Source organism: Centroberyx affinis, unplaced genomic scaffold (genome assembly GCF_046629955.1).
Source record: "Centroberyx affinis isolate AG114_WGS23_722 - 3 ecotype Tasmania unplaced genomic scaffold, CSIRO-AGI_Caff_v1 ptg003654l_1, whole genome shotgun sequence".
Lineage (NCBI taxonomy): Eukaryota > Metazoa > Chordata > Actinopteri > Beryciformes > Berycidae > Centroberyx > Centroberyx affinis.
Genome location: NW_027281558.1, coordinates 39,679 through 63,898, shown reverse-complemented (window position 1 = coordinate 63,898; position 24,220 = coordinate 39,679). Strand labels below are relative to the sequence as shown.

Here is a 24,220-nt window from a genome sequence, read left to right as displayed (position 1 = left end):
CATTCGAGGGACACAGGAATATTTGATAGGGTTAGGTTTGATCCTCTGGTATTTACACTCTGTCTCATTGGTTGCTTGTAACGTTGGTGATTTGCCATAGGAATTGAACCTCATTCTCCTGTTCTTCCACTCTGGAAAAGAACAGCAGCTAAAGGACTAAAATGCGAATGCAAAAACGATATTAGTAGGCAAACTATCTCTCAGGCCCGTTATGAGCTTTCTGCCTCCAACTCACTAATGTGGCTCCACTGCATGTGATCCAGTCAAGGTAGTGTGCCCAGCAGATGACTTGGACTCAGCCCACTGTTGTCATGGGATCATTAAAAACCATATCAGTCACCAACAGAGATGAAATGACTAATGATTAATGAATTTAAACCCGTGTGAAATGTCTCCAGCTCCCCTGTACCCTCCCACATTCTTCTCTCCCTGCCCCCCCCCCTCTCTCTCTCTCTGTCTTCTTCCCTCCATTCTCTCCCTCTCTCTCTCGCCGCGTCTCTCCTACTCTTTCTTTCCTTCCCTCTCGCTCAAGCTATGACTTGCACCCGTTTCCCCCCACCTCTTCCTCCCTCGCAGACCAACTGCATTCCTTCATCCTGAAAATCCTTCCTGAGCGGCAGAGCGGGAAAAGGAGAGAGGGTGGGGATGAGGAAGAAACTCTACACCCTCGTCTTGTTTGTGCGTGTGTGTGTGTGTGTGTGAGTGACTGTGTGTTTATATATATACACCAGAAACAATGTGATTGCGATTGGGCCGGGCTGCAGTCGGTCTCCATGGCAGCGTGCGTAGAATTATTGTCAATGTCCAGTGTTGTGGGAGTTCCCCGACTCAAACAGCAGTGAGTCATCGGCCGTACACCCGGAGAAAATCGCCAACATCAGCTGAGTGACAAAGACATGACACACCAAGCGCAAGGGAAAATCTATCGGCTGCCCACTAAGTTGTCGAAACAGTGGGCTGTTTTGGAGTGGGAGGCTTTGTGTGTGTGTGTGTGTGTGTGTGATGGAGACAGAGAGAGAAAAGAGAGAGGGAGGGTGGGACAGGGAGAGAGAGCAAGGAGTAGAGAGAGAGAGAGAGATTATGTGATAGAGCAAGCAAGAGGCTTGTCTGGGGTGTGGACTCAGAAAGAGGGCAGGGTAAAAGTGGGCGGACGGGTAGTTGCGAGTGTTTGTGCATTTAGACCGAGTCTCAAATTTGTAACCTTGAGAGCAGCAGGAATTAGGCTTCCAGAGACAGACAGCCATCCAATAGTAAGTCAAAGCTTCTTCTTCTTCCTCAACATTTCCAACTTCTCTTTAAGTGCTTGAGCAGATTGCTGTGTGGTATTTGAATGGGTAAGCAAAAGAAGAGCAGAGCTGCAGTTTTTATTTACATTTTTTTTAGGATAAGTGGATGTTAATGGGAAAGAAGGCACAGGCAGGTGTGTTTGTGTGTGTGTGTGTGTGTGTGTGTGTGTGTGTGCCTCCCAAATACCTGTTCACCTTCACAGGCAACTGTATTCTCTAATGAGCTTCCCACTCTGAGGAATTCCGGGCTCCAGGTGAGGCTGCTGTACAGAATGTGCTCAGGTCCTTCAGCGGTTGGGGTATTGAAGTGAACATTTTAGATTTGACATTCTGAAAAAGGCGCAGGACTGGCCTCGCTGCTTGAATTGGTAAAAAAATTCCCCAACGCAGCCTCAACCATATGTATTCTATTTTGTGTAATGGAATTATGCCACATCCGGGCCAGATCTGAGGGCCTGGAGCGAGCGGCCGACACGCCTTGTTTTCTGGGGGGAAAAGACATGAGTTTGGAGGAGATCATGCTTTGATCAAAGTCTTCCGCAATTATGGCTTCAATTAAAGCGTCCGACTGCGGAGAATTTACCTTCACTCACAGTGTTTGCCTAACCCAGGAGTTAAGGTTTGGCTGTGTGGCTGAACTTCTAGATCTTTATTTGCGCTGTCAGCGCTTTGAGCAGAAATTATACAGAACAAATATTTGCAAACTCCACAGCGGAGTACTTGTTCCTCATTAGGACTGTTTGGAGCAGATGTAAGGTGGGAAACACCTGGGGATGTATCAGGCGTGCTCACATATGTGTCGGCGTGCCCCATGGCGCTCCCTGTGTGTGTATACAGTATCTGTGTGTGCGTAAAAGAGAGAGAGAGAGCGAGCGAGCATGCGTGTGTGAGTGGACCCAGCCCTTGACCACTCCTTTACCGGAGAGAGAACCAGCACATTCCAGATGTGCTTCCTCCTCCGTTTCACGCCCGGTTAAACCCTCTCTACTAGACACAACTACACATGAATTAAACCCCCAATGATTTACATACAAATAAGAAAAATACTGAGCAAATATGAAGTGATATCTCCAGGCAGAACCACCTGTAGAGGAGTAAGGGCTCACTGAAGAAGAATGATGGTAATTCATTCACTGAAAGGCTCATGACACCAAAACAATGCCAAACCTAAAGAACAGTGGAAAGAGGTTTTTTTTTTGCTGGTATTTTACTGTATTTGCTGTCTTTTAAATGGCGGGTAAATAGGTGTTGATGAGTTTTTTTCTGTGTGTGTGTGTGTGTGTGTGCGCGCATTTATTAGAAAGCAGGGGGAATCGGGTGTGGGCCGGCTAGGTGAGGGAATAGCAGGTATTCTCTACAGTTATTTTAAGGAGTGGCGGGTTTCATGGGAGCTCAAGACAAGCCCCAACTCATCTGCAACTCAACAACTTCCCTCTTTCATGCTCTTTCCCTCTCTCTACCTGTCTGTTTTCCCCAGGATAGACGTATCTACCTCTGCTGATTGCTCTCTCCGCAAACACACACACACACGCACACACACACACACACACGTTCGTCCCCCTCCCGATCCTCGCTGTGTACATTGTCTTGCATTCCATTTGCAGTCATTGCATTTGCCTGGGAGCGCGTTAGCTGTAGTTTATAGCTGTAACTCAGAGTAATTAGAAGTTGTGAAGCCACGCCCTGAGTGGGTGCCAGATTCTGGCCCCGTTGCTCTGTATGAGTGATTGTGTGTTTATGCAGATGTATGTGTGTGTGTGTGAGAGAGAGAGAGAGAGAGAGTGTGTGCGAGTCCACGCGGATGTGTGTGTGTGTCTGTCCTGGTGCTGTCATTAACGCCGGCCTTTCTGACACCAGCTCGCAAAAAACTTGACTCAAGCCTTTGTTGTCGGCCACATTTCATTTGATTCGCTCCACTCGCATTAGCTGTGGCCCTGACAGTTTGGTGTGTGTGTGTGTGTGTGTGTGTGTGTGTGTGTGTGCGTCTGTTTGGCCTTCTGGTTATGTTCACCCTGTATAATAAAGGGTGGAAAGTGGTTTAACAAGTTTTCAATTTTCTCTTTGTACCTCTCTCTCTCTCTCTCTCTCTCTCTCTCTGCAGAACAGTCATCATGCTGGTTCTCCTAGCTGCCATCTTTGGCCTTCACATCGTAGGCATCATCCTCCTCCTGGTGGCAACCATTGACAATGTAAGTAAGACTCTCGCTTGAATTTACTGCCTTTTAATTGCTTTAGAGTCTTCTGCCCCCCCCTCCCCCCACACACACACACATACAGCAGGTGTACACACATGCACTTGGAGCCCCCTTTACATGGAAGCCCTCAGGGCCTAATTGCCCCCGCATTATCTCCCACTTCCTCCCCACTTTGAGTGTTACAATAGCACAACACCGAAGAGTTATGTGTGTGTGTGTGTGTGTGAGGCCGCATCTGTAGCATGCAGATAGGAGGGGAAGGAGGAAAAGAGTCAAGACAGACGAGTGATTGACTGCTCGTCTCCCTTTCATCAGCGGAGGCCCTCGGTCCTCCTCTGTCAACGGTCCCGCTTTGCTTTCCAGGGCCACATATTTGACATCGCCAGGTGACAGGCGACTCGGCCACAGGGTCGTGCGTCTGCGCGGGTCGCAGGCGAGGCGTCAGACGGCGTGCCTGCACATACACGCACACGTACACATGTCAGATTCCTACATGTGAGCGCCGCATAGCTGAGCGAGAGCGTCGGCATGCCGCAGTGAGCCTCGGAAGTGCATTCCAGCCGCTGACTGCCGTCCCTCCGCCTGGAGCTCGTCCAGCTGCGTGTCACAACACAGGGCCGCGAGGACACTCATAAACACACACACACTCTGTTCTCTCTCCGAAAGCTCCGGAAACTAGTTTTACAACCCCCATCCCCTCACCCTTCATTTGAATTCTCCGCATTTTGGCCCTAGCGCTGATGAATTCCTTTTCTTTTACCTGTGTTTTAACAGGGTTTGTCATATTTATACAATGCCCTCCCCCTAACCCTAACTCTGCATAAAAGATCCTTTCCCAGAACCGCTGTATGTGATCAGATTTGAATAAAGTTGTTGGTTTGAATGATTTGAATTAACTTGCAAATAAAGTTGAATGAATGATCTTTCCTGTAATATGTGTTTGAGAAACCACAAACCCTCGGTGGTTCCTTCATTGTATGATTGTAAAAGTGAACTTATTGAGCATCAAGTTTTTATGAATGGAGATAAATACTAATGCTAATACTGCTACTACTACTAATGCTACTGCTACTACTACTACTATTAATGTGAATAATAATGATAATAACTTTATTGATATAGCACCTTTTAAAAATGGATTAAAAAAAGCAATGGAACAGTGTGAAACAGGTGTTACTCCGGTAGCACATATACTAAAATTGGAACAGTGTGAAACAGGAATTAAATGAATATATGACAGACCTATTTTGCCGGTGTAAAAGCTTTAATAATAAGTGTGTGTGTCCTTTCCCCTCAGGCCTGGTGGATAACTGACATCTCGTCCACTGATGTCTGGGCCCGGTGGATACTAACAAATGGAGTGTGGAACTACACCGACCTCCCCTCAGGACATCCCTACCCCCAGGGTGAGTTACACACAGTGAGGAAAGTGAGGAAAACCTGTTGCCATGCTAATAACGACCTCAAAGTCATATTTACTTTTCAATAAAAAGTGTGGAAAACGATTTTGAATTTCTATCTAAAAAAACATCAGCTCATCCCAACGTTCATCCAGCAAAAACAAAGCGTTCCTTCAGTGTCGATTTTCTGCCACACAGTGGGACTTTGGTAGAGTTTCTCTCTGAAACAGCTGTCAGTCACTGTCAGCCTGGCATCAAACCGGCCTGCGTGAGTCTGTCTATCACTGGCTTGATTAATTCACGCGCTTTCTAGTGAGCTCTGTATTTCTCAATCAGCACCACGGAACAAAAGCAACATCTGAGAGTCAGCAGAGGAGAAGGAGCGGTTAGATCTGGGGGAATGTTAGGAGGTTAGGTGTGGGGCTGTAGATCACGTAGTGCAAATCCTCAGGTGATATGAAAATAAAGCCCTGTACATGAACGGTGGCATTCGATGTCACAGCGGCACTCTTGAGTCATTTTATGCCGGTCATTTTTGCGTATCCTCCCAGGAAGCATGCATATAATTCAACCGGGGACAAAAAAAAAAGACAAAAATTGCAAAAATTGAGGTAGAAAGTGATAAAAAATGCCCGTTGTTGACCGATCGCTGCAGCCCAAAACCATACTGTTGCATGTTTTGAAATCCTAGAACGCTTGGCATGTCTGGGCGCCAGTGACATTCCTGCCATTCATCCATTGCGTTTGTCTGACCGGATTCTTGAGAGGCACACCGTGTCACCGCACTGTTCTCTGGGTGTGTCAAGTGTGGTGTTTAGCACATATTCAATAACCCTCACACCCTCCCCTACCCCACCCATATTCCCTCTCTCTCTCTCTCTCTCTCTCTCTCTCTCTCTCGCTCTCTCTCTCTGGCTCCACCTGCAGAGTACCTCCAGGCGGTGCAGGCCAGCTCGGTGCTCGCGTGTATATTCTCCATCCTGGGCATCTTCGTGTTCGTGGCCCAGCTCTTCACCCTGAGCAAAGGGCAGAGGTTCACCCTCTCCGGCGTCTTCCAGCTCCTCGCCTGTGAGTGTTATCCACGCTTCTTCCTCCACACCACCTGTACTGCCATCCCTTTCTCTTTCTCATGGTAGACTTTCTTCCTCTACCTTTCTGTCTTGTCTCTCCGCTTCCTCGCCTCTCTTCCCCGCTCTGTGTGTGTGTCCCTGTCTCTCCTATTTCTTCCTCTCTGTCTCTCTTCTGCCCTGTTTCTGTGTCTCCGTGGCTCTATCTGCCGCTATACCTCTCCTTCTCTGTGATCGCTCAACTCACACCCTCACCCCTCCCTTCGCTGCAGGCCTGTGCATCATGATCGCAGCCTCCATCTACACAGACCGCTTCCACATCAACGAGAGCGACGGCTGGTACGGCCACTGCTTCATCCTGGCGTGGATCTCCTTCGCGCTCACGTTCATCTCCTCCATCATTTACTTCGTCCTACGCAAGAAAACCGCGTGAGAAGGCAACTCACATGCTAGCCCCCAAATCCCCCGGCTGGATCTACTCTCTCGGCGAAAATCTGGTTTTGTTTACGTAGTGAACGTGGCGCGTTCTGATTGGCTAGTTTTTTCGATATGTGTTTTGGATAGCAATGAAAGGACCTGTGACAAAGTTGAAGAAAAATACAGATTTGAGCTGCTGGTGTAAATTCAGCCGTAGATACATCAGCCATGGGTTTAAATGTAAGTAAGGATTCTCTCAAATACTCGGGGTGCTTGGTTGAGCCTGCTGCCAGATAGTCAGGGTTTCACACTTATTTCTGTAGTAACAGGCGAGCTCAATCAATCACAGATGTATTTGAGTGTGCGATTTTTCAACCCAGAGTTTGGGCTGGATTTCTTGAAGGCATCCAAGTATTGAGGGTATTTTTGTTGATGACCTTAGTGCTTACAAAGGTGCTCCGATAAATTAAGATCTATCATTGTCACTTGCTTAAACCAAAAAGCAGGTTCAACGTTAAAGGCTGTTGTCTTTTTTTTGTTTTGTTTTGTTTTGGATTTGTTTGTTGTTTTTTTGTCATGTACATTTAGGTTTGGAAATGAGTGTTGGATAAAAGGGGAGAGTTTATTGTTTTTGTATTCATTATTTTCATTATTTTATTGTTAGCCCCATGAACGTTATTTCATATATCCGCTCCGGTCTTACTTCATGTAATGTGTCACTAATTAAACAGAGTCTATATACGTTGTGATTGTACTTTGTAAAGTTGTACCTGTTTGAAATAAAAAAAAAAAATAGTAATTTGTATCTCACATATTGTAGATCAGTGTGTAATCTAAGAAGATTATGCAATGATATATGTATATATTAGTGTGATATAAGTGTGAAATCAATAATATAATGTGATTGAGTTTGTTTTCTAATGAATTGGGTTTAGGTGAGACATCAAACAGGTTTTACTTTAGAAGTACAATTCCAAATTATACTACATACTTAACACTGTAATGGCTCTCAACCTGCCCAGACACTATTATGCTACATTGTTGTAGTGACAATCGATATAAAGTGGAAGCTTGTTTGTTTAACTTAAGAGAACTTTTGTTTGGTGGTTAGTGGAATTTCTACAGCCTTTAGGTTTCCAGGAGGGCATACGAGGGAGTTTGAGTTTGATATGATTTAAATTCATGGATTAGTCATCGCACCCAACATTGAAATCGTTCAGTTTACACTCAGTTGAACCCTCAATTACCAGAGTAATGAACTCCAGAGTCGTGAGAATAAAAAAATAATGACTATCTAGCTATATGCAGGGAACAGAATATTATTTCAGAGCTGACCACTGCTCCTTTTGAATCACACCCAGCTATGTATGAAAGTCACATTTTGTCACTGGCACAATGCAAAATAAATCAAACGTCTTGCCGCTCTGTAAATCCAGCTCCATTACACATCACACCTTCACACTTCTTTCAGACAGAACCATCTGTCTTCCTCAGATCAACACCCAGCAGAGTGACAGAAAGAGCCTCGAATCTCCAAGCGCGAGACATAATGTGTAAATATGTTTTGTTTCCCATAATGCTCTGTATGTCTAATGCTGTTTTATTTTTGTTACCATTATTTCTCATTATGAATGACAATGATTATGATTTGTACTATATTAAAACTTGATTTACATCCAATTATTCAGTTGTTTTGTGCTCATCTCCATTCGTCACGATTAGGAGTAGGAGGACAGGTTTGGAGAAACAGAATGGGTTGTTAGAGGATGAGACACCATGCTGAAAATTAGATTCTGTACAATGGTACAAATCTCTCAGTGGTAGAGCGACATTTTTCTCCTGACCGCAGCCAAACGCATCGATCAAGCCAGGTCCAGATACTGAAAAGATCAAACTATTATCAAAAGTCTTTATTGACATCAGTGGTGCTCGAAAGCCACATGACAATTGTTGGAGACAGACATACTGTGCATTTATTGAAATAGACTGAATTAAAAAGAGACCCCAACTAAACTAATAGGTAATATCATTCTGAACTCAACATAGTTATCTTCAAATGAAAAGTGAGTTAGTTAAAAACTGAAAAAGTTTGTAAAAACACCATAACTGTTTAGAATGTGACCCAAGTGTTCTACTAAAAAAAAAAATCATAACCAAACATCATCATTCAGTACCTGTAAGAGGATCCAGTCTGCAAAAGTGTCATTTTGTCAGCGAAGGACTTAATTTACCAGCTACGCTTCAAAAAGCACCATAATTTGTTTTAATTTCGTGCTATCGATCACTTTGTTAGAGTAGGTTTCACTTTTCAAAAGGTGGATACCATTTTGGAATGTTTTTTCCCATTTGAAGCCGTCAGACAAAAACCATACAAGTCCATTTTGATATGTTTCCAACAGCTAACATCATTGCAAATATGTAGTCTATGAAATGTATTTAATGTGTAAATGCTGAAACCAGGCGTCTGCTTTTACTAGAACATTTCAATTTAGATTAATGGCATTTGAAGTCTGAAAATAGAAGATTGTGCCTGAGGGAATTATGAGGCATTTCTGAACTATTTTCAGTGTGCAAAACATTAGACTTGCCTAATATTTTGAGTTTCATCCCCTTTGTCACGATTGTCTTGAGGCTCAAGGCTGCATCTCCCCTTCCTAATTAAAGTGGAATGAATAAGAGATCAGAGCTTTTACCACTGGGTTTAATTTCATGAACGAATGGGTGTTGCTAATGTTATGATCACTCAGTAGCCTGTCTGCTGCTGAACAAAGGCTATGACAAAGAGTAAATCGCACTGCCAAGATGGATGCAGGGCAGAGTTCCTCTAGTCATTGAAAGCAGAGGCGGGTAAATGACTTAGATTGAAAGTGATGAGATTTGTTCCACCAGACGACTGAATTACAATTCTAATTTCTGAATTTGTTGAAACATATTATACAAATCAAACTCATGATGCTCTTACCAAGGTTTTATCCTATTAAAACCATATTGCATTGAAAAGATCTAGATGCTTTGTTTTCTTTCAGATATTAAATTGATACTGGACTCTTACTCTTGTTCTGACTTGACTTGGTAATCTACATTTAGACTTGGGACTTGACTTGGGACTTGTGCCTCAAGACTTGAGACTGAATTGGGACTCGGTCACACCTCTGATTGAAAGATATCCAGCAGTCAGTGTCACTCTACAGTCAAAGTGGGCTGTTGTCCTCTTCTGGCTTGTAATGGGGGGAGAGGGTGTCTTGGTGTCCCGGGACGGGCCGGTGGACGGAGATGGAGGGGGAGGGGAGGGACAGGCGGTGGAAGGGGGACGCGGGCGCCGGGTGGGAGGGGGGCGGAGGGAAGGAGTCCGTTCGGGGGAGAGGGAGGGAGTGGGAGTGGGTGAGCCTCGGGGCTGACCGGGGCGGCAAGGGCGACGGCTGGGGGGGGGGCTCGTAGTAGGGAGACAAGTGGGAGATGCGCGGGGGGGACTGGGGGCAGGCTAGGGTGATGGCCGGGTTCGGGGGGGTGTAGTAGGGGGCCGGGGGCAGGAGACCCACAAAGTTGAAGCTGCAGGGGTTGAGGTCGGAGTTACGCCTGGGTCCCACCATCAGGACCTTCTTGGTGTAGTTGTTGAGGGTGGAGACGCCGGCCGCCATGCAGATGGTGAAGGCCAGCCAGGCAACGCTGAGGCAGAGCGACGAGGAGAGAAAGAGGAAGGGCATCAGAACAAAAACACTTCTAATTTACCTCATCCACTTCGACTTCAGCTGCTGATTCCTAGTACGACTTTAACCAAACTCCAGAGAAAGGGCATAAACTTGTTGCTCTCAAGCGTATGGGGCATAGAAATAGCTTGAAAGGCTGATCATTCAGCTGTTAGTTATATGTGTAGGTGGAGAGAGCGAGAGCGCCGGCGATAGCGGCCGCGCTACTTACTCAAAACACACGTCTCGTGGCTGAATTGCATTCTGGTCTAATAAAGCTGCTGTCGGTGGAGAAATTGGTCTGTCTGCCTCTTCTGCAATGGATTTCTCGCTGTATGATTGTTGAACATCGGTGCAAAATGTCTAGACAGAAGCGCTTGCTCTTTGATTCTGAAGGACTGAGGGACCAAAACCTGGCGTATTTTTGTTGTTGATGAGTTAGATACATCTAGTTGAAATTTTTTTCTGCTCTCAAACTCTATTGTAGCTGCACTGGAAATATCTCAACTGTGTCTACATTTGGCCAGCTATTTGCAGAAATAAGAAAATACACCCCCAAATAACAAAATGGGCCCAGAAATACAGCTTCATAGGATCTGAAAAAAGACAACATTCCTTAAATATTCTCATATGTGAGGCAAACATCAGTTTACATAAGTACAATGCAGTTGTCTTCAAGAAACTCATCCTTTTGACATAAAGATAATTTGTGATGCATTGTGGATGAATGGATGGAACTTATTTCTGATATAAAAAAGATTCAAGGCTAAAATGTGGTAAAGCCTAAATATTTCAGATTTTGTAACTAATATTTTATTATGTTTTTGTCCATTTACTGACCCAAGGGCATGTTATCAATTCAATTTTTATGAGCCATCATCCTAATCCAAGCTGAATTAAAAGTGTGTGGGATTTAAAGTCACTGACTCAGCAGAAAGACATGAAAAGAGAAAAGTCCACGGACCGTTTTCCCACCATGCCAGTGGGAAGGACAAAGAAGCCGAGGCTTTGATAGACCCATGTGCAACAAATGCACAACCAAAATCCTCGGCGCGTACATCGAACAGTCCAAGTCTGAATAGGAACAGCTCAAGCATGCAGATCTCAAGCTGCTAAAATCCATGTAGCTTTACACCGTCTGAATCAGTGTGTGTGTGTGTTAGTGAACTCACTAGAACGCCCAGGAGTAGCCGTAGCTGTGAGGTTTGAAGTCTTCTGGTCCCATGGAGGCGGTGGTCTGGAACACCTGCATGAACATCATGTGAGCCACCATCCCAAGCAGACCTGCCAACACAGAGACAAACATTTGCTCTGGGGCAGCGGTTTCCAAAGATTAGGTCAGGGAGCAAAACTGGGTCATGTGAGGATTAAAATAGTTACCCAAATTATTTAGGAAACTGGTATCTAAAACTACTGGCCACTTTTGTTTTGCTGCCAAAGTCTTTGCAATATTAAGTAGACTGAATAAATTATGTAGGGTAGTAGGTTAGTAGCCTAAAATCATATCATGATACATTTTGCTTCATGAACCTGAAAAATTGCTCAGAAAAGGTTAATACTACAAATACTATAGTGACTCACCATAGGATACAGGGCATGATAGAAACATAATGGTTCCTACTGTTTTTTGGGAAACCGGCCTACAGCTTAAATTATAGGGGATAGTGAGTTTTACTGTACCGCACCTCCCAGGACAGTGAAGACAGCGGCGAAGGCATTGAGCAGCTGGCCCCAGCGCTGTGTGGAGGGAAACCAGGCACTGAGACACAACTGCACAGACAGCAGCACACAGCTGACGAACAGCAGGCCCACATACATGATCTCCATCGACAGTGACAGCCACATCATCGCTGGGGAGGAGGGAGCAGAGGGCAGGGAGCACAGAGAGAGGTTCAGAGGTGTGGGAGCATACAAGACAGGCACAGTGCAGCGTGTCGGTATGGAAATCAATCAATCAAGTGACAAACTAAGAGTCCATTTACCTTTTTCAGATCCTGGGGTCAAAGTGTGAAACCCACGACACTTTTCCTCTGGTAATCGGAAGACAAGTTTAAGTTTAATTATCAATCTTACTTACTTAATACTGATAATAAATAAAATAAAAGATCCTGCAGCATCAATGCTAGACAGATGCAGGCTGTATCTACTTGTTTAAAAATGCCAAAGAAAAAGTTATGGCCTGTTTTGTCAATATTTGGCACACTCCATTGAAAAGACTTTCATTAATCTATCAACAAGAAAAATCACAGTTCTTTTAGCCCTTTAGCAGAGGCAGACTTAGAGCGCCAGGCCCAGACAAGTCGGTTACTGCTTTCACTGCTGTTTTCACCGCAAATGAAAAACGATTGTATCGCAACAGTTAATTGCAAACGCTGATCGATTTGTATAATTGACCCGAAATTAACAGCGGAGGTAGAAAACGAGCGAGCTGCCCCGACTCGACTCAGAAAACCTCTGTTGAAACTGTTGGCTGGAGCTTCAGTATTATGCAAACACAAACCTTACAATCAGCAGCAAATCAGCTGCAAACAGGACAGTGAAAACCCGGCCAACGTTTTTGAATCCTATTAACCTTTCTCTCTCTGGGTTTCTAATCCATAATTGAGTCATGCTGTTGAAGTCTAAATCTCCACGAGCAGAACACACACTGATGATAATCCTCTTTGGGGCTTGAGCGTACACACACACACACACGCACACAGACACACACACGCACAATCACATACACTCACACACCTGAGACCTCAATTCATATCCTCACCTTGGATTTCCTCTCCTCTTATGACCCATTTCATTGTCTGTCCCACTAGTCCCATAGTTATGACACAATATGTTTCTCTTCTTGTTTATGTGTGGATCCTCATCTCACCTTGGGACTATCCTCTCTACACAGCCAGTCATAACCTCATCAGCCCATATGACCAGGGGCTTACTCACAAATCCCATAGAATAACTAGTTGTGTGTGATTGTGTAAGCATCGCTATATGGTCTGAAACACTTCTATCAGTACCTCGGTTTAATTCCTTTTATGCATCCAATGTTCTTTCATTTCTTCATTTTCTTAATCCTTCTCAGCAAACCCAATGTTGATCATCTTATTGTGTTACTCTGCTCTTCATTTTCCCTACCACCTTGAATTGGGCATATAAATATTTGTGTCCAAGTCAAAAAAATGCCCTCTACTAATTTAAATTAAAAGGCATTTTTTCTCTTTTGAATGAAACTGTGGAACATCATCCTTTGGCCTTCCTTTGTGATCAGAGGGCAATTTGAATTTCCAGCAATGAGTGGACAGATAAATTATTTTCCTGCACATTTTTGTCTTCTACGGTTAAAAAGGGGGATACCTTTCATAACCTGCCATTCAATTGTGTGTGTGTGTGGCCTAGACCCCTGTACTCCTGTTAGGCAGAACTGAACTGACTGAAATGAAGAGCTCTTCCACCTCCAACATGCCAATTAAAGATTTATTCATAATGCGTTCCACCCCTCCAAATCTCTCCTCTTTCCCTCCTACTTCTCCCTCTCCCCCCTCTTCCTCACCCCAGGCGTCGGTGTAGATGTTCTCCTCGCAGCTCACGAACAGGCCGGTGTGGAAGGTGGGGAAGACGAAGCGGTCGTCCCCGGTCTCCCAGGAGAAGTGCATGCTGGACGAGTTGGACACGCCCGGGACGGGGATGCAGTTGCTGTGCTTGGTGGCCGAGCACAGCGGCTTGGGCACCTTCTGTTTCCCCACGCACCAGTAGGAGGAGGTGAGGGCCAGGCCGCCCAGGAGGAGAGACAGCACCGTCTGGATGAAGGAGAGACGCGGGGAGCGCATCTGCTGCAGGAACGCCATGATGCGGAGTGGGAGGGGGGGGAGAGAGAGAGAGAGGGGGAAGACTGGGGCTGGTGGGAGAGGGAGATATGAGGGAGAGGAGGTCAAACATGGCAACTCCTAACAACAAAATGTCCATTAATGTCCACGGAGAGCAGCATGTCAGCACTTCATCCCTACATATTAAATGGTAGAAAGGCAAGAAATTGAGAGAAAACCTCATTGCTCTCCATTTGTGATTGACTTTAGCTACACTTCCATTCTTGCATGTCACTAAAAATACAGTAGAAAAAACAGAATTTATTTGTTTCCAAGGAGAAGCAGCTGATGATGATTAGTGAGGTTTTTTTTTTTTAAAGGGAAGGTGTGTGTGTGTGGGGGAGGGGGGGGCAGCCAGCGGTTTTACATGGCTAATCACATTTAAAAGAATAAAGAAGACTTTGACAGAAAGTCAGTACACCCATGGTAATTGCTGGGAAGACAGATGGGTAAATCAGAGGAAATGGGTGAAAATTGCTGTCACCGTGGAAGCTCTCCAGGAGACAGATTCTCAAACCAATCCCCCCCGGCACACTTGACGTCAAGCGGCGAATTTAATTTGAACGAGGGGGGAGAGGAAAAAAAAAAAAAAAAAAAGCACTCACCTCCTTCAGCCTCTCTTATTTCTCACTTTGTCCTCAGTTCCTCATTGAGTAACAGTGGAAGACGGTCGGTGCGTTCCTCCCTGCTCCTCCGCCCGGTTCCCTCTCTTCATCGGATAGCGGGAGAGTGATGGAGGGTTTTGGCCGACACTCTGTGACCTCTGTGAGGAGTGCGACCGTCACTCTTTATGATCCGGCCCGGCGGTCAGTGAGACGGTGGGAGTGTGTCCAGATCCCACACACACACACACACACACACACACCCACCCTCCTCTTCTTTAATCCATCCGCACAACACTAAATCCAAAACAGACAACTCTATTCCATCTGTTCTCATTTTCGATCCTAGACTCATGATCTATCTATTCCATTCATCTCCTCTCCTCTTTACCCCCCTCCCCCCCACCCTCTCGCTCTCTCTCTCTCTCTCTCTCTCTCTCTCTTCCAATGCTGCCCAGCTCTGAGTGCGTGCAGCAGTCTATCTTTTGAGTCTGAAAATCAACTTCACCTTGAAATGTGAAAAAAAAAACAAAAAAAAAAACACGGCAGACACACTGTATTGTGCAGACCAAGTGGAATCCATCAAATCCGCCCGTTTAGGCTTCAGCTGTATGTGTACGCTGATTCTCTATGACAACCACTTAAGATTGTGAGAAGTGGTGAGGTGGCGCCACAGGAGGGGGCTCTTCTTTGGTGTGCAAGGTTGAATTACAGGAGATTTAGATTGGGATAATGTGGGATAATGACAAGGCATCATGTCCCAAATCAAAACAGCAAGATACATTCAAATCTAAGGTGATACCGCTGAGCCAGCAGCAATTACACTAATGGCTTCAATTGCTACAAGGAAAATCTAATATTATCCAGAAGTGGCAGAAATAACTCGCTGCAAGTGTTTCCAAGGAATACAACAAAACTAATGAACCATGAATGTACATCTGAGAATTTAACTTGCATCTTGAATGACCAACTCATTTCTTTAACTTTTACTTGACAAAGATAAATCAGACATTTCAGTTCTGAGGTTCTGTTGTTAGACAGTCCCTGCTCTGGCTTCTTCAATTGAAATCCTTCAGTTTGAAACGTTTTGTTTTTTTCAGCTGCAGACTGACAGCAACACAGAAGCCTCGACCTGGTAAGATGATTTTTAGACTCAAGAGAATGTGTTGTTGAATATGGTCAATCCTCATAACTTGTCCTCTATAGACAGTCTGAGAAAGAGTCGGTATGGCATCATGCTCAGACTGAAAAGAGAGGAAGAAGAAAGATGGGGGAAAGAGTGCGTGTGTATAAATAGAAAGACAAGAGCTTGCATGTGTGTATGTGTGTGACAGAAAGGGGATTGAGAATGAAAGTCTGTGTGCGAGAGAGAGAGAGGGAGACAGAGATTGTGGCAAATAAAAGCAAAAAAGAAATTAGGACATTAAAATATGAGATGAAAATAATGGAGGCGGAAAATTGAGGTGGATTTGGAACAAAAGTGGAAAAAAAACCCAAACATGTTTCATAAGTAAGAAGAGGAGCATTCTTGAAGCATTTTTAAAGTTATTCATAATTCATATACATATTGACAGGTTTCTAGTACAGCATGGTTTTGATAGTGTAACTGTCTTCTTTCAGCTTGACTTTTTTTTTTTTACAAGAATAACAATAAAAAATGATAAAGACAACACCACGTACGACTCACTTTTAAATTTTATGGCAATGCGTCTTTTTGAATGGATTTTGCATCTCCCGATCAAATCGCTGTCGTGTCACCGAAGAATGAAACCATTCAGAAGTACTTGGTTTACGCTCACTCCCCATTGGACAGTACGGTCGGCCAATCACAGCCATTCTTATGACATCCTCTCCACAGATTTCCAATTCCAAAAAAACGTCTCGTCAATTTCTGAAGCACCGACGCCCGCCAGTCCAATGTGACTTCCTATGCAGAACATACCATGGGGAGGGTTTACCTACTTGTGCACCCAGTACACAGTTCCACCCCAATGCAAACTCTATGTGTCCTGTCCTTAGGCTTTTTCCAGTCAGCATGGTCAAAGATGGCAGGCATGCATTAGTCCATAGTGTTATCTCCTCCTTTTAAGGGCTCTGTCCTTCTCTTTGCACGTTATGAACATTTTTTATTTTTTTTTACTTGAAAAATAAGACTGTGTCCATCTGGTTTTTCATGAATACTATCTGTACCGTAAAAACCCCAGGGATGAAAAATAAGAACACTTTTCAAAAGGACCAAAATGGACTCAAGGACTCAGATCCACATTTTTCAATTGCGCACACACTCACTCCTCATTCACACACGTGACTTTTGAAAGGCAACAGATGTCCGTCCTCCAAGGCAATAATGTCTTTGTGGCAACTCGACCCTGACATTCCAAACAACGCCACTCTGGCTCCTCCCTCTCCAGGAATGGAAAAAACAAAAAGAAGAAAAAAAAAAAATCCAATTCATGATATGTTGACTGAGTATAAAGTGAGATACATCCATTTCATTTCTATGAGTAAATATTGATGAAGATACAAAATAATAATGATGACTAAAATAATAATAGTGATCATCATAACATTATATGATAAAAATACTACTTGTAAGAAGATACTTAAAATTCTCTCCTTTTCCTTTTCTGGGTTTGACCCCCAACTTTGCTCCCAATGCTCCGATTCAAAACAATCAAAGGAAAAATCTGAAACAAACAAAAACAAAAACAAAAAAAAAACATAACAGGTAAAATGATAATACAGATGATTTAAACAAGAGTAAAACAGATTGAGGGTGTCTCAGGAAATTCAAAGTAAGCCTAGAGAGGAAGTTTGTTTCTTTTCTTCTTTACAGAAAAACGCTCCTTTCAGTTCCTCTGTCGCTCCCGATGTCTCATTTTATTCCACTTAGGTCTTTGTAGTTTTTTTTTTTTTTTTTAGTCTTTTGTTGTAGCTCCGTTCCCGTGTTGCTTTGTCCATGTTTTTTTTTTCTTTTCTGTTTTAAAGTAAAGAGCAATAATTCTCTTAGAAAAAATGTTTCTTTTCTCCATTGTCTTAAATGTAAATTATGTTGATTCCTGTTGAGAAATTGTACATTCCCCTTTGTTGTTCTCTGTCGCAGATGTCAGTCTTTCCGTCAGCCAGCCGATGCCAGTCCTGTCCTGTCGTGTTTGGGGGCTGCTTCAGAAACAATTCTCAGTCTTCTGTTGTCCAACCTCACCTAGGAGAAGGAGACACAAAGGATTTGGGGTTAGTGGCTCGTCACCGATGTCTACACAGTGTTGACACAGGCAATGAACAGTTTTCACAGATAGCACAACTGTTTTTCACACAGAAAGCCTTCACAAGGAGTGGTGCAGCACTGAAATGAGGGCTTAGGAAATATCATAGCTCTGGGTGTTGGTCAAGTCAGATCAAAACACATTTCAACAACTATCATTATATATATATATATATATATTCTTTTTTATTTGATTTTTTCTCCTTTTCTCCTCCTATGTTTTGACTTGGCACCATGTGGTATCATTTTAAATTGGACCAATAGCCAGAAGATCACTGTTTTGTTCTTTTCTTTGCAAAAGCAGTTTATTCAGACGGTTCGAAAGCACAGAGGGAGAGACAGAGAGCAAAGGAGAAGTAGAAGTAGGCTGTAGAGGCAGCAGACCGCTCGTCTATCTGGGCACACTACTGGTTCAGTCCCAGACAAGGATATGCACTGAGCGTTGGCAGCTGGTGGAGAATTGCTCAAAGCTAATCTGTGGTGAACACCAGCACTGTCAAAATGCCCTTGAGCAAGGAACTGAAGTACCTGCTACGGGAATGTTGAGCTGAGGCTGGTGTGTGTGTGTGTGTGTGTGTGTGTGTGTGTGTACAAGGCTCCTACACATTTTTGTGTCAGCATATATGTTCTGTCGTATTCTGCCTACATAACACTGTCACTTGGAGCACACAGTATGAAATCTGCTAATTTGTTATTATACTAACTATTCTTCCAAGATACCTTGAGCTACCAGCAGCCAAGTTTGACACTCAATATTTGACCAAAAAAAGCTATTTCCACACAAGAATATTTTGCCGTAACTTTTCCAGGCTGGGAAAAAATGCCTTTGTTCCGGGTACATTACCATAGGAACCCCATTATATATCTTAGATAGCTACATATGTGGGGGAAAAATGAATTTCCATTACTATATAAAGCACCAATTAAGTTAATCTTACTGTTGCTCTTATCTTATTGCTACATGAAATTAAATTGGAGCTTGCAATGTCTGCATATAAAAACAATAAACAGCCTTGGGGCAAAGAATAATTGTTCATTTACTCAGGGCCCGTTTATGAGAAACCAATCTCCCATCTAATAATAAACAAATCAACTGTTTATGAGAACATCCTTAATGTTGTGAATGTGATCCATATTGACCTGATAAATCATTTAAAAAACCCAGTATTCCCTCCCTTTTTCTCTCTCAAGCGTGCACACACACACACACACACACACAAACACAACAGAGCCTGAACTTACAGTTCCCAGACTCCTCCGTCTCTTCTTCCTCACTGTTTCTCTCAGCCTCTCTCTGACTGCTCCAGGTACACTGGCTTGGCTGGACGGCTACTCTGGGGAAACTGGGTAAAAAAGACAAGAGAGAGAGAGAGAGAGAGAGAAAGAAGAGAGAGAGAGGAGAGTGGAATCGAGAGAGGAGAGATGTGGGGGGTGGGGGTAGAGGGAGAGATGGAAAGAAATGAAGCGTAACGGCTCAGTCAGTGATTGGGTGGTGAGGGACTAAAGTGGCAAATGAGAAAGAGAGAGGATTTTCATTGAGTCACACAAAATGAAATTTCCCTAGAAACGATATGAGAACCAACCTCTCCCTCTTTACCTTGTGCTTCGGACACCGCAGTGAGAAGTTATCTTCGTTCAGAGAGCAATCTGGGAAGGGGAGAGTAAATATCAATACGGAGTTTGGCACACAGAGTTCGGCTAGACTGCTCTCACTGCAAATACTCAATGCTTACAGCTTCAGAATAAAACTGATGTGTTTTACAGTTGGCTAGCCTGCTGCGTTTCGAAGACACAACATGTCCATAATGGGGAAATGTAGTATTCAGTATTCATATATATCAGCTCACTTTTTATAGTACACTTGTACTTTGTGCATCCACTCACCCGCTTCAATAGCACACAGGTAGTGGTACCGGAGTGTGCAGCCTTTACTGTAGCAGCCGAGGGTTGAGCCGACCATCTCACAATATGAGCAGCACTGAGGAGAGACGGACGGAATACAGAAAGAAGAGCAGCACAGAAAAAGTGAGAAGAAAAAAATCAATACATCTCAAAACTGTACTAGACAGTGAAGAACTGCTAAGGGCGTAGCAAGACGATAAAAATCAATAAACACATACTCTATTAATATCATACTGTGTAGCAGTATATAGTAAAATATGACCACTGTGTGCATGGTGAAAAGACTTCATAATGCATACAATATAATACCTACTACTGACCTATTACTGCTCATCAGTTAAAACCAGAATTCAACAATTCCCTTCATAAAGGTTACCGTCAACATTAGGTCCACCAAAAGCACAATAATAACCAACTAATTGTCAAATGATGACCTACAAAATTGAATTGTCACACAACAAAGCAAGTCAAAAGCATTTAGAGGCCACTCACTGTGTCTCTGGCACCATCTAGTGCCTCCTGCAGGCCGTACAGTCTCCCATTAACAAGGTACACTCCACTGGTCCACACTATACAGCCTTCGTGGACCCACAGCTCCTCTGGGTCCATGGGCATCTGAGGCAGCTGGGCCAGTTGTGCCAAGGGCCCCAGGGAGTCCAGGGCTGGGGGAGGGGGCTGGAAGGGCAGGGAGGCCTTACTGTTGGATGGTACCATTCTGGGGGAATCCTCACTAGATTTGTGCCTCCTTTTAAAGCGTGGATGTGAGGTTAGCTTTCTGTGCTGGGGTCGCTGTTGAGCTTCATCTGTCGGCTGTGGCTGCGGTTGCGGTTTCTGTTGCTGTTGCTGGTCATTCTCAAGATCTGGCTCTCTTTTAAGCTCAGGGATAGGTCGAATATCTAGATTCATATCCCAGGTTAGAGATGTTGGTTTACTGGTGGTGGTGGTAGTGGTGGTGGTGGAGGAGGAGGAGGAGGAGGTGGTGTTACCAAGCTTGCCAGCCATATACATCATCATTTCCTCCCCGCCAGCTGGAGAGGCAGTTCCAACTGTGGTGGTAGGCGATGTAGGGTTTGTATCTAGGCTGACGGGATAGTCACTCTCAGTTGACGGCTTGGAAAACTGAGCATCCTGTGTTTGCGTGTCTTGGATAGTGCTCAATACATTTGAGATTGTGTCTGAATTTGGTCCTGTTTTATTTGTTCCGGTGGTTACTTGACATTGTCTGACCTGGGGCTGGTTCTTGGGAAGCTTTGCAGCATATTCAGCTGGATAGTAAGGTCCATAGAGATCTCCAAGATGTTTATAATTTGCCCATTTCTGACACAGGCAGCAGAGCAGGCGGCCAGAATGATTGGTCTCTGTAATCACAGGGCCTGAAACAACATAGCCAGATGAAGGAAGTGCTTTTCCTGACTGAAGGGTGGTTTCCACCTCGTCTGACTCCCTTTTCTCTGTTTCTCTGTCTCTTCTAGATAACTGAGAGGAAAGAGCTGAGGTCAGGAGAGAATCGATTCCACTGCCACCTGCTTTCCCTCCGACTGTACTACGCTCTCCCTTCATCTTTTCCTCCTCAGCATTCACTATGGTGCACACTGCCCCAATCTCTGGTATTTTTTTCTCCACATGTATATGTGGAACAAACGGGCCCTTTTTTGGGTCTACGAATCCTCCACTCGTGCTCAGACTTCCTCCTGCCCCTGAAGGTATATCTGGGTCATCTTTGGCCACTGATGGTGGCGCCACTGCTCCTCCTCTCCTTCTCCTCCTCTGCCTTCCTCTTACTTCAACTGGCTCATTCTCATCTTTTACACCTCTGCGTCTCCGTCGCAAAGGTTTGACCTCAATCTCTGGCTGTGTGTCCTCACTCTCAGCATCCACTTTCACCACCTGGGTTAAAATGGGTGGGGCCAGAGGTGGGGGGGGGTTACAGTCTGCCAGGGGAGGAGCTGTGGAGTCTGATGTGCCACTGGTACTTTGCACTATCTGTGGGGTTGTGGCAGCAACTGGAGATGTAGCAGGTTGGGCTGAAGGAGCACTCAGAGCTGTGTTCTGAGCCGGGGCTTGGACCTGCGCCTGAGTTTGGCCTTGGCTCTGGGCACGTTTTTGTTTATTAACACTCCCAACTGGCCTGCCCTTCTTCTTGCCAGATGGGAAATAGCCTTTAGGCACAATACTCTCTGGTGGTTTGGAATCTTGTGGTGACAAAGCAGACCTTCCAGAGGCCATCTGATGTCTGTTCAACATGTGTCCCTGGGCCTGGCTATGGTGGGGTGGGGTGGTTCCATAGTAGTCACTGCCAGGATAATCATCGAATCCCATGCCAGTTTCTTGAAGTTTCTGTCTGAGAAGGTTAGCAGCAGATTGCTCTCCTCTTCGCGTCTCAAGCTGCTGATAAGTGTTGGTGAAATGTTGAATATCAGACAGGGCAGATGAAGATGGAGGTGGAGAACCCTGGACTGGGCGAGGAAGAGGCGGAGGAGGGGGCAAAGGTCCTAGCAAAGCAAAGTCCTCCTTGTCGCCAGACGCTGACGCCACAGCAGCCCCTAATCCAAAGTCAAAGTCTTGTTGTTTGAGAACTTGGGACGTCTGATGAGGATCACAGGGGTAGGCAGAGGGAGGTAAAGGCCCAGTCTCATCCACTCCTCTGAAGGGAATCATATCATTTAAGGAGTGACTTTCATCCATATAACCATCATCTCCCCCTGCAACTCTAGGGAAATGTGCTAAGTCTTGGTCCTGTGAATCACTAAACTGTGACATTTCTGAGTGAGAGAAGCCTGGGTAATGATTTGACTCAACATCAGTGTGGCCTGTTGGCTTCTTAATATTTGGAGTGATTTTCTGCACTATTGCCTCCAGTTTCAAACCCCGTCCCTTCCTGGGAGGCAAAACCTTGGTTTTACCACTCGAAGGAGATAGAGATTGTGAATAGGCATTCTCTCCAGGCAAAGGGGAAGAGAGCCTGGGACATGGGATATCAGAACTAGATGAGTCATCTTCATTGTGATGGCTAGACTCAGACTGGGCCCCAGGGGAGTGATGTGAATTTGTGGCACCCCTCTGCTGAGAACCATCCTGAAGTTGCCTCTTGGCAGGGATAGGGGAGATAAAAGAACGAACTCTCCTTCTCAATATTAGTGGATTTGTATCTCCAGTAACCCCAGCTTTAGTCTGACGCTGCCCTTGTGGTAGAGAGTTCATGTCAGCAGGGGGCTTAGTGGAGTTGGATGCAGGAGCTGGACGAGGATGTTTAGCTTCCTCTACACCTCCTCTGGAGACATCAGGTTCAACAGCATTTGGACCAACTGCTAGAGCCATTTGCAGAGGAGCAGGGCCGTGTGAAGCTACAGGAGCAGGAGTAGGAGCAGAAGGAGGAGGGGGAGGAGGAGGGGGAGGGGGAGGGGGAGGGGGAGGAGGTTGTGTTCTGTAGTAGGGGTCTCCCTCTATCATTCCAGCACTTTCTCTTCCAGGGTGTGTCGACTCCCACACTTTCATATCATAGTAAGCACTTTGATGGGGAAGTGGAGTTTTGGTTATATGTTGTTCATTGGGCATGTCAGTCTGGGAGAGCAGTCTCTGTCTCTGCTCTGATTGGCTGAGTTTATGTCTTCCTGGAGAGGAACCAGGCTGCATCATCATCTCCTTGGATGGTCTGTTCATCGCTGTTACCCAGTCATTTATGTCATGGGGGTGGTGAGGAGGGCCGCGAGAGTGAGGATACATTTGAAGCTTATTTGTGGATTGAGCCTGGGAGGATAAATTGTGGTAGGGATGATGGGAGGGAAAATGAGGGTTGCTGCGTGGCATCATATTGCCTTCTCTTGTATCACCATATCGATATCCAGGAAAACTGCTGGCATGTCCAGTTGATAAATCAACACCTTGAAGATAGGCCTGATGCCTTGATGGTGGAGATAAAGGATTAGTGCTTGTAGGATGAGGGGGTAAGGGGGTAATATCAACATTACCTCGCCTATAGGGGTCAGTATTCATAACAACAGATGAATGAACAGACTTGGAATGATACTCCATATCAGCCTCATTAGTTGTACCACTGCCATGATGATCAGCTTGTAGATTTGCAGTGTCTGGGCCAGCCTCTTTTGATGCTACTTCCATTTTCACCACTTGTTTCTCCCCAGGATCCTTTTTACTCAGATCATTGGCTGCTGTTGGAGAGGAAAATGGCTGTTGAATCACAGAGGCTCCACTCTGACTTTTCTCCCTCTCTCTCTCTCTGTCACTTTCCCTGTCCCTCTCTGGTGTACCGCGCCGGTTTGGCGACACATCACAGATGACAGAGCGCCGCTCTGATGATGGGACTAATAGGGAGCCTGATGATTTTTGAGACTCAGTTTGACCAATGCTGCCTGTTAGCGGCTCTGTCTCTTGCAAAAGGAGCTCTTGTACGGCAGAGGATGGAGTGGACAGATTAGATGAGGCTTTCCTCTGCGGTAAAGAATAGTCTGCTAAATTAATATGTTTTGGTGGAGGCTGCAGAGACTCTGTAGACTGTGGTAAATGACTCTGGGATACACCCACTTTA

At 44.9% G+C, this 24,220-nt stretch overlaps 3 protein-coding genes across 4 annotated transcripts; 1 reads left to right on the top strand and 2 right to left on the bottom strand.

The window, feature by feature from the left end:
- Nucleotides 1-1,103: 1,103 nt before the first annotated feature.
- Nucleotides 1,104-8,048, top strand: LOC139661924 (epithelial membrane protein 2-like). Of its 2 annotated transcripts, none has more exons than XM_071540507.1 (5): nt 1,104-1,250; nt 3,388-3,475; nt 4,779-4,887; nt 5,809-5,949; nt 6,221-8,048. In XM_071540507.1, the coding sequence occupies exons 2-5, from the start codon at nt 3,398-3,400 to the stop codon at nt 6,379-6,381; spliced, it is 489 nt and encodes a 162-aa protein (XP_071396608.1). In that variant the 5' UTR covers nt 1,104-1,250; nt 3,388-3,397; the 3' UTR covers nt 6,382-8,048. The 2 variants fall into 2 exon arrangements, with proteins under 2 accessions (XP_071396608.1, XP_071396609.1); XM_071540508.1 differs by having other exon boundaries at nt 1,181-1,250; nt 3,393-3,475.
- Nucleotides 8,049-9,556: 1,508 nt separating this feature from the next.
- Nucleotides 9,557-13,890, bottom strand: LOC139661928 (germ cell-specific gene 1-like protein). The gene is made up of 5 exons (XM_071540512.1): nt 13,596-13,890; nt 12,034-12,081; nt 11,737-11,901; nt 11,224-11,335; nt 9,557-10,031 (listed from the first exon to the last, which is right to left on the bottom strand). Exons 1-5 carry the CDS (start codon nt 13,888-13,890, stop codon nt 9,557-9,559), a joined length of 1,095 nt encoding a protein of 364 aa, XP_071396613.1.
- Nucleotides 13,891-16,085: 2,195 nt separating this feature from the next.
- On the bottom strand, nt 16,086-23,334 carry LOC139661927 (transcription factor 20-like). Its single transcript, XM_071540511.1, has 5 exons — nt 20,167-23,334; nt 19,657-19,750; nt 19,370-19,419; nt 19,015-19,115; nt 16,086-17,712 (listed from the first exon to the last, which is right to left on the bottom strand). Exons 1-4 carry the CDS (start codon nt 23,332-23,334, stop codon nt 19,056-19,058), a joined length of 3,372 nt encoding a protein of 1,123 aa, XP_071396612.1. The 3' UTR covers nt 16,086-17,712; nt 19,015-19,055.
- Nucleotides 23,335-24,220: the final 886 nt, after the last annotated feature.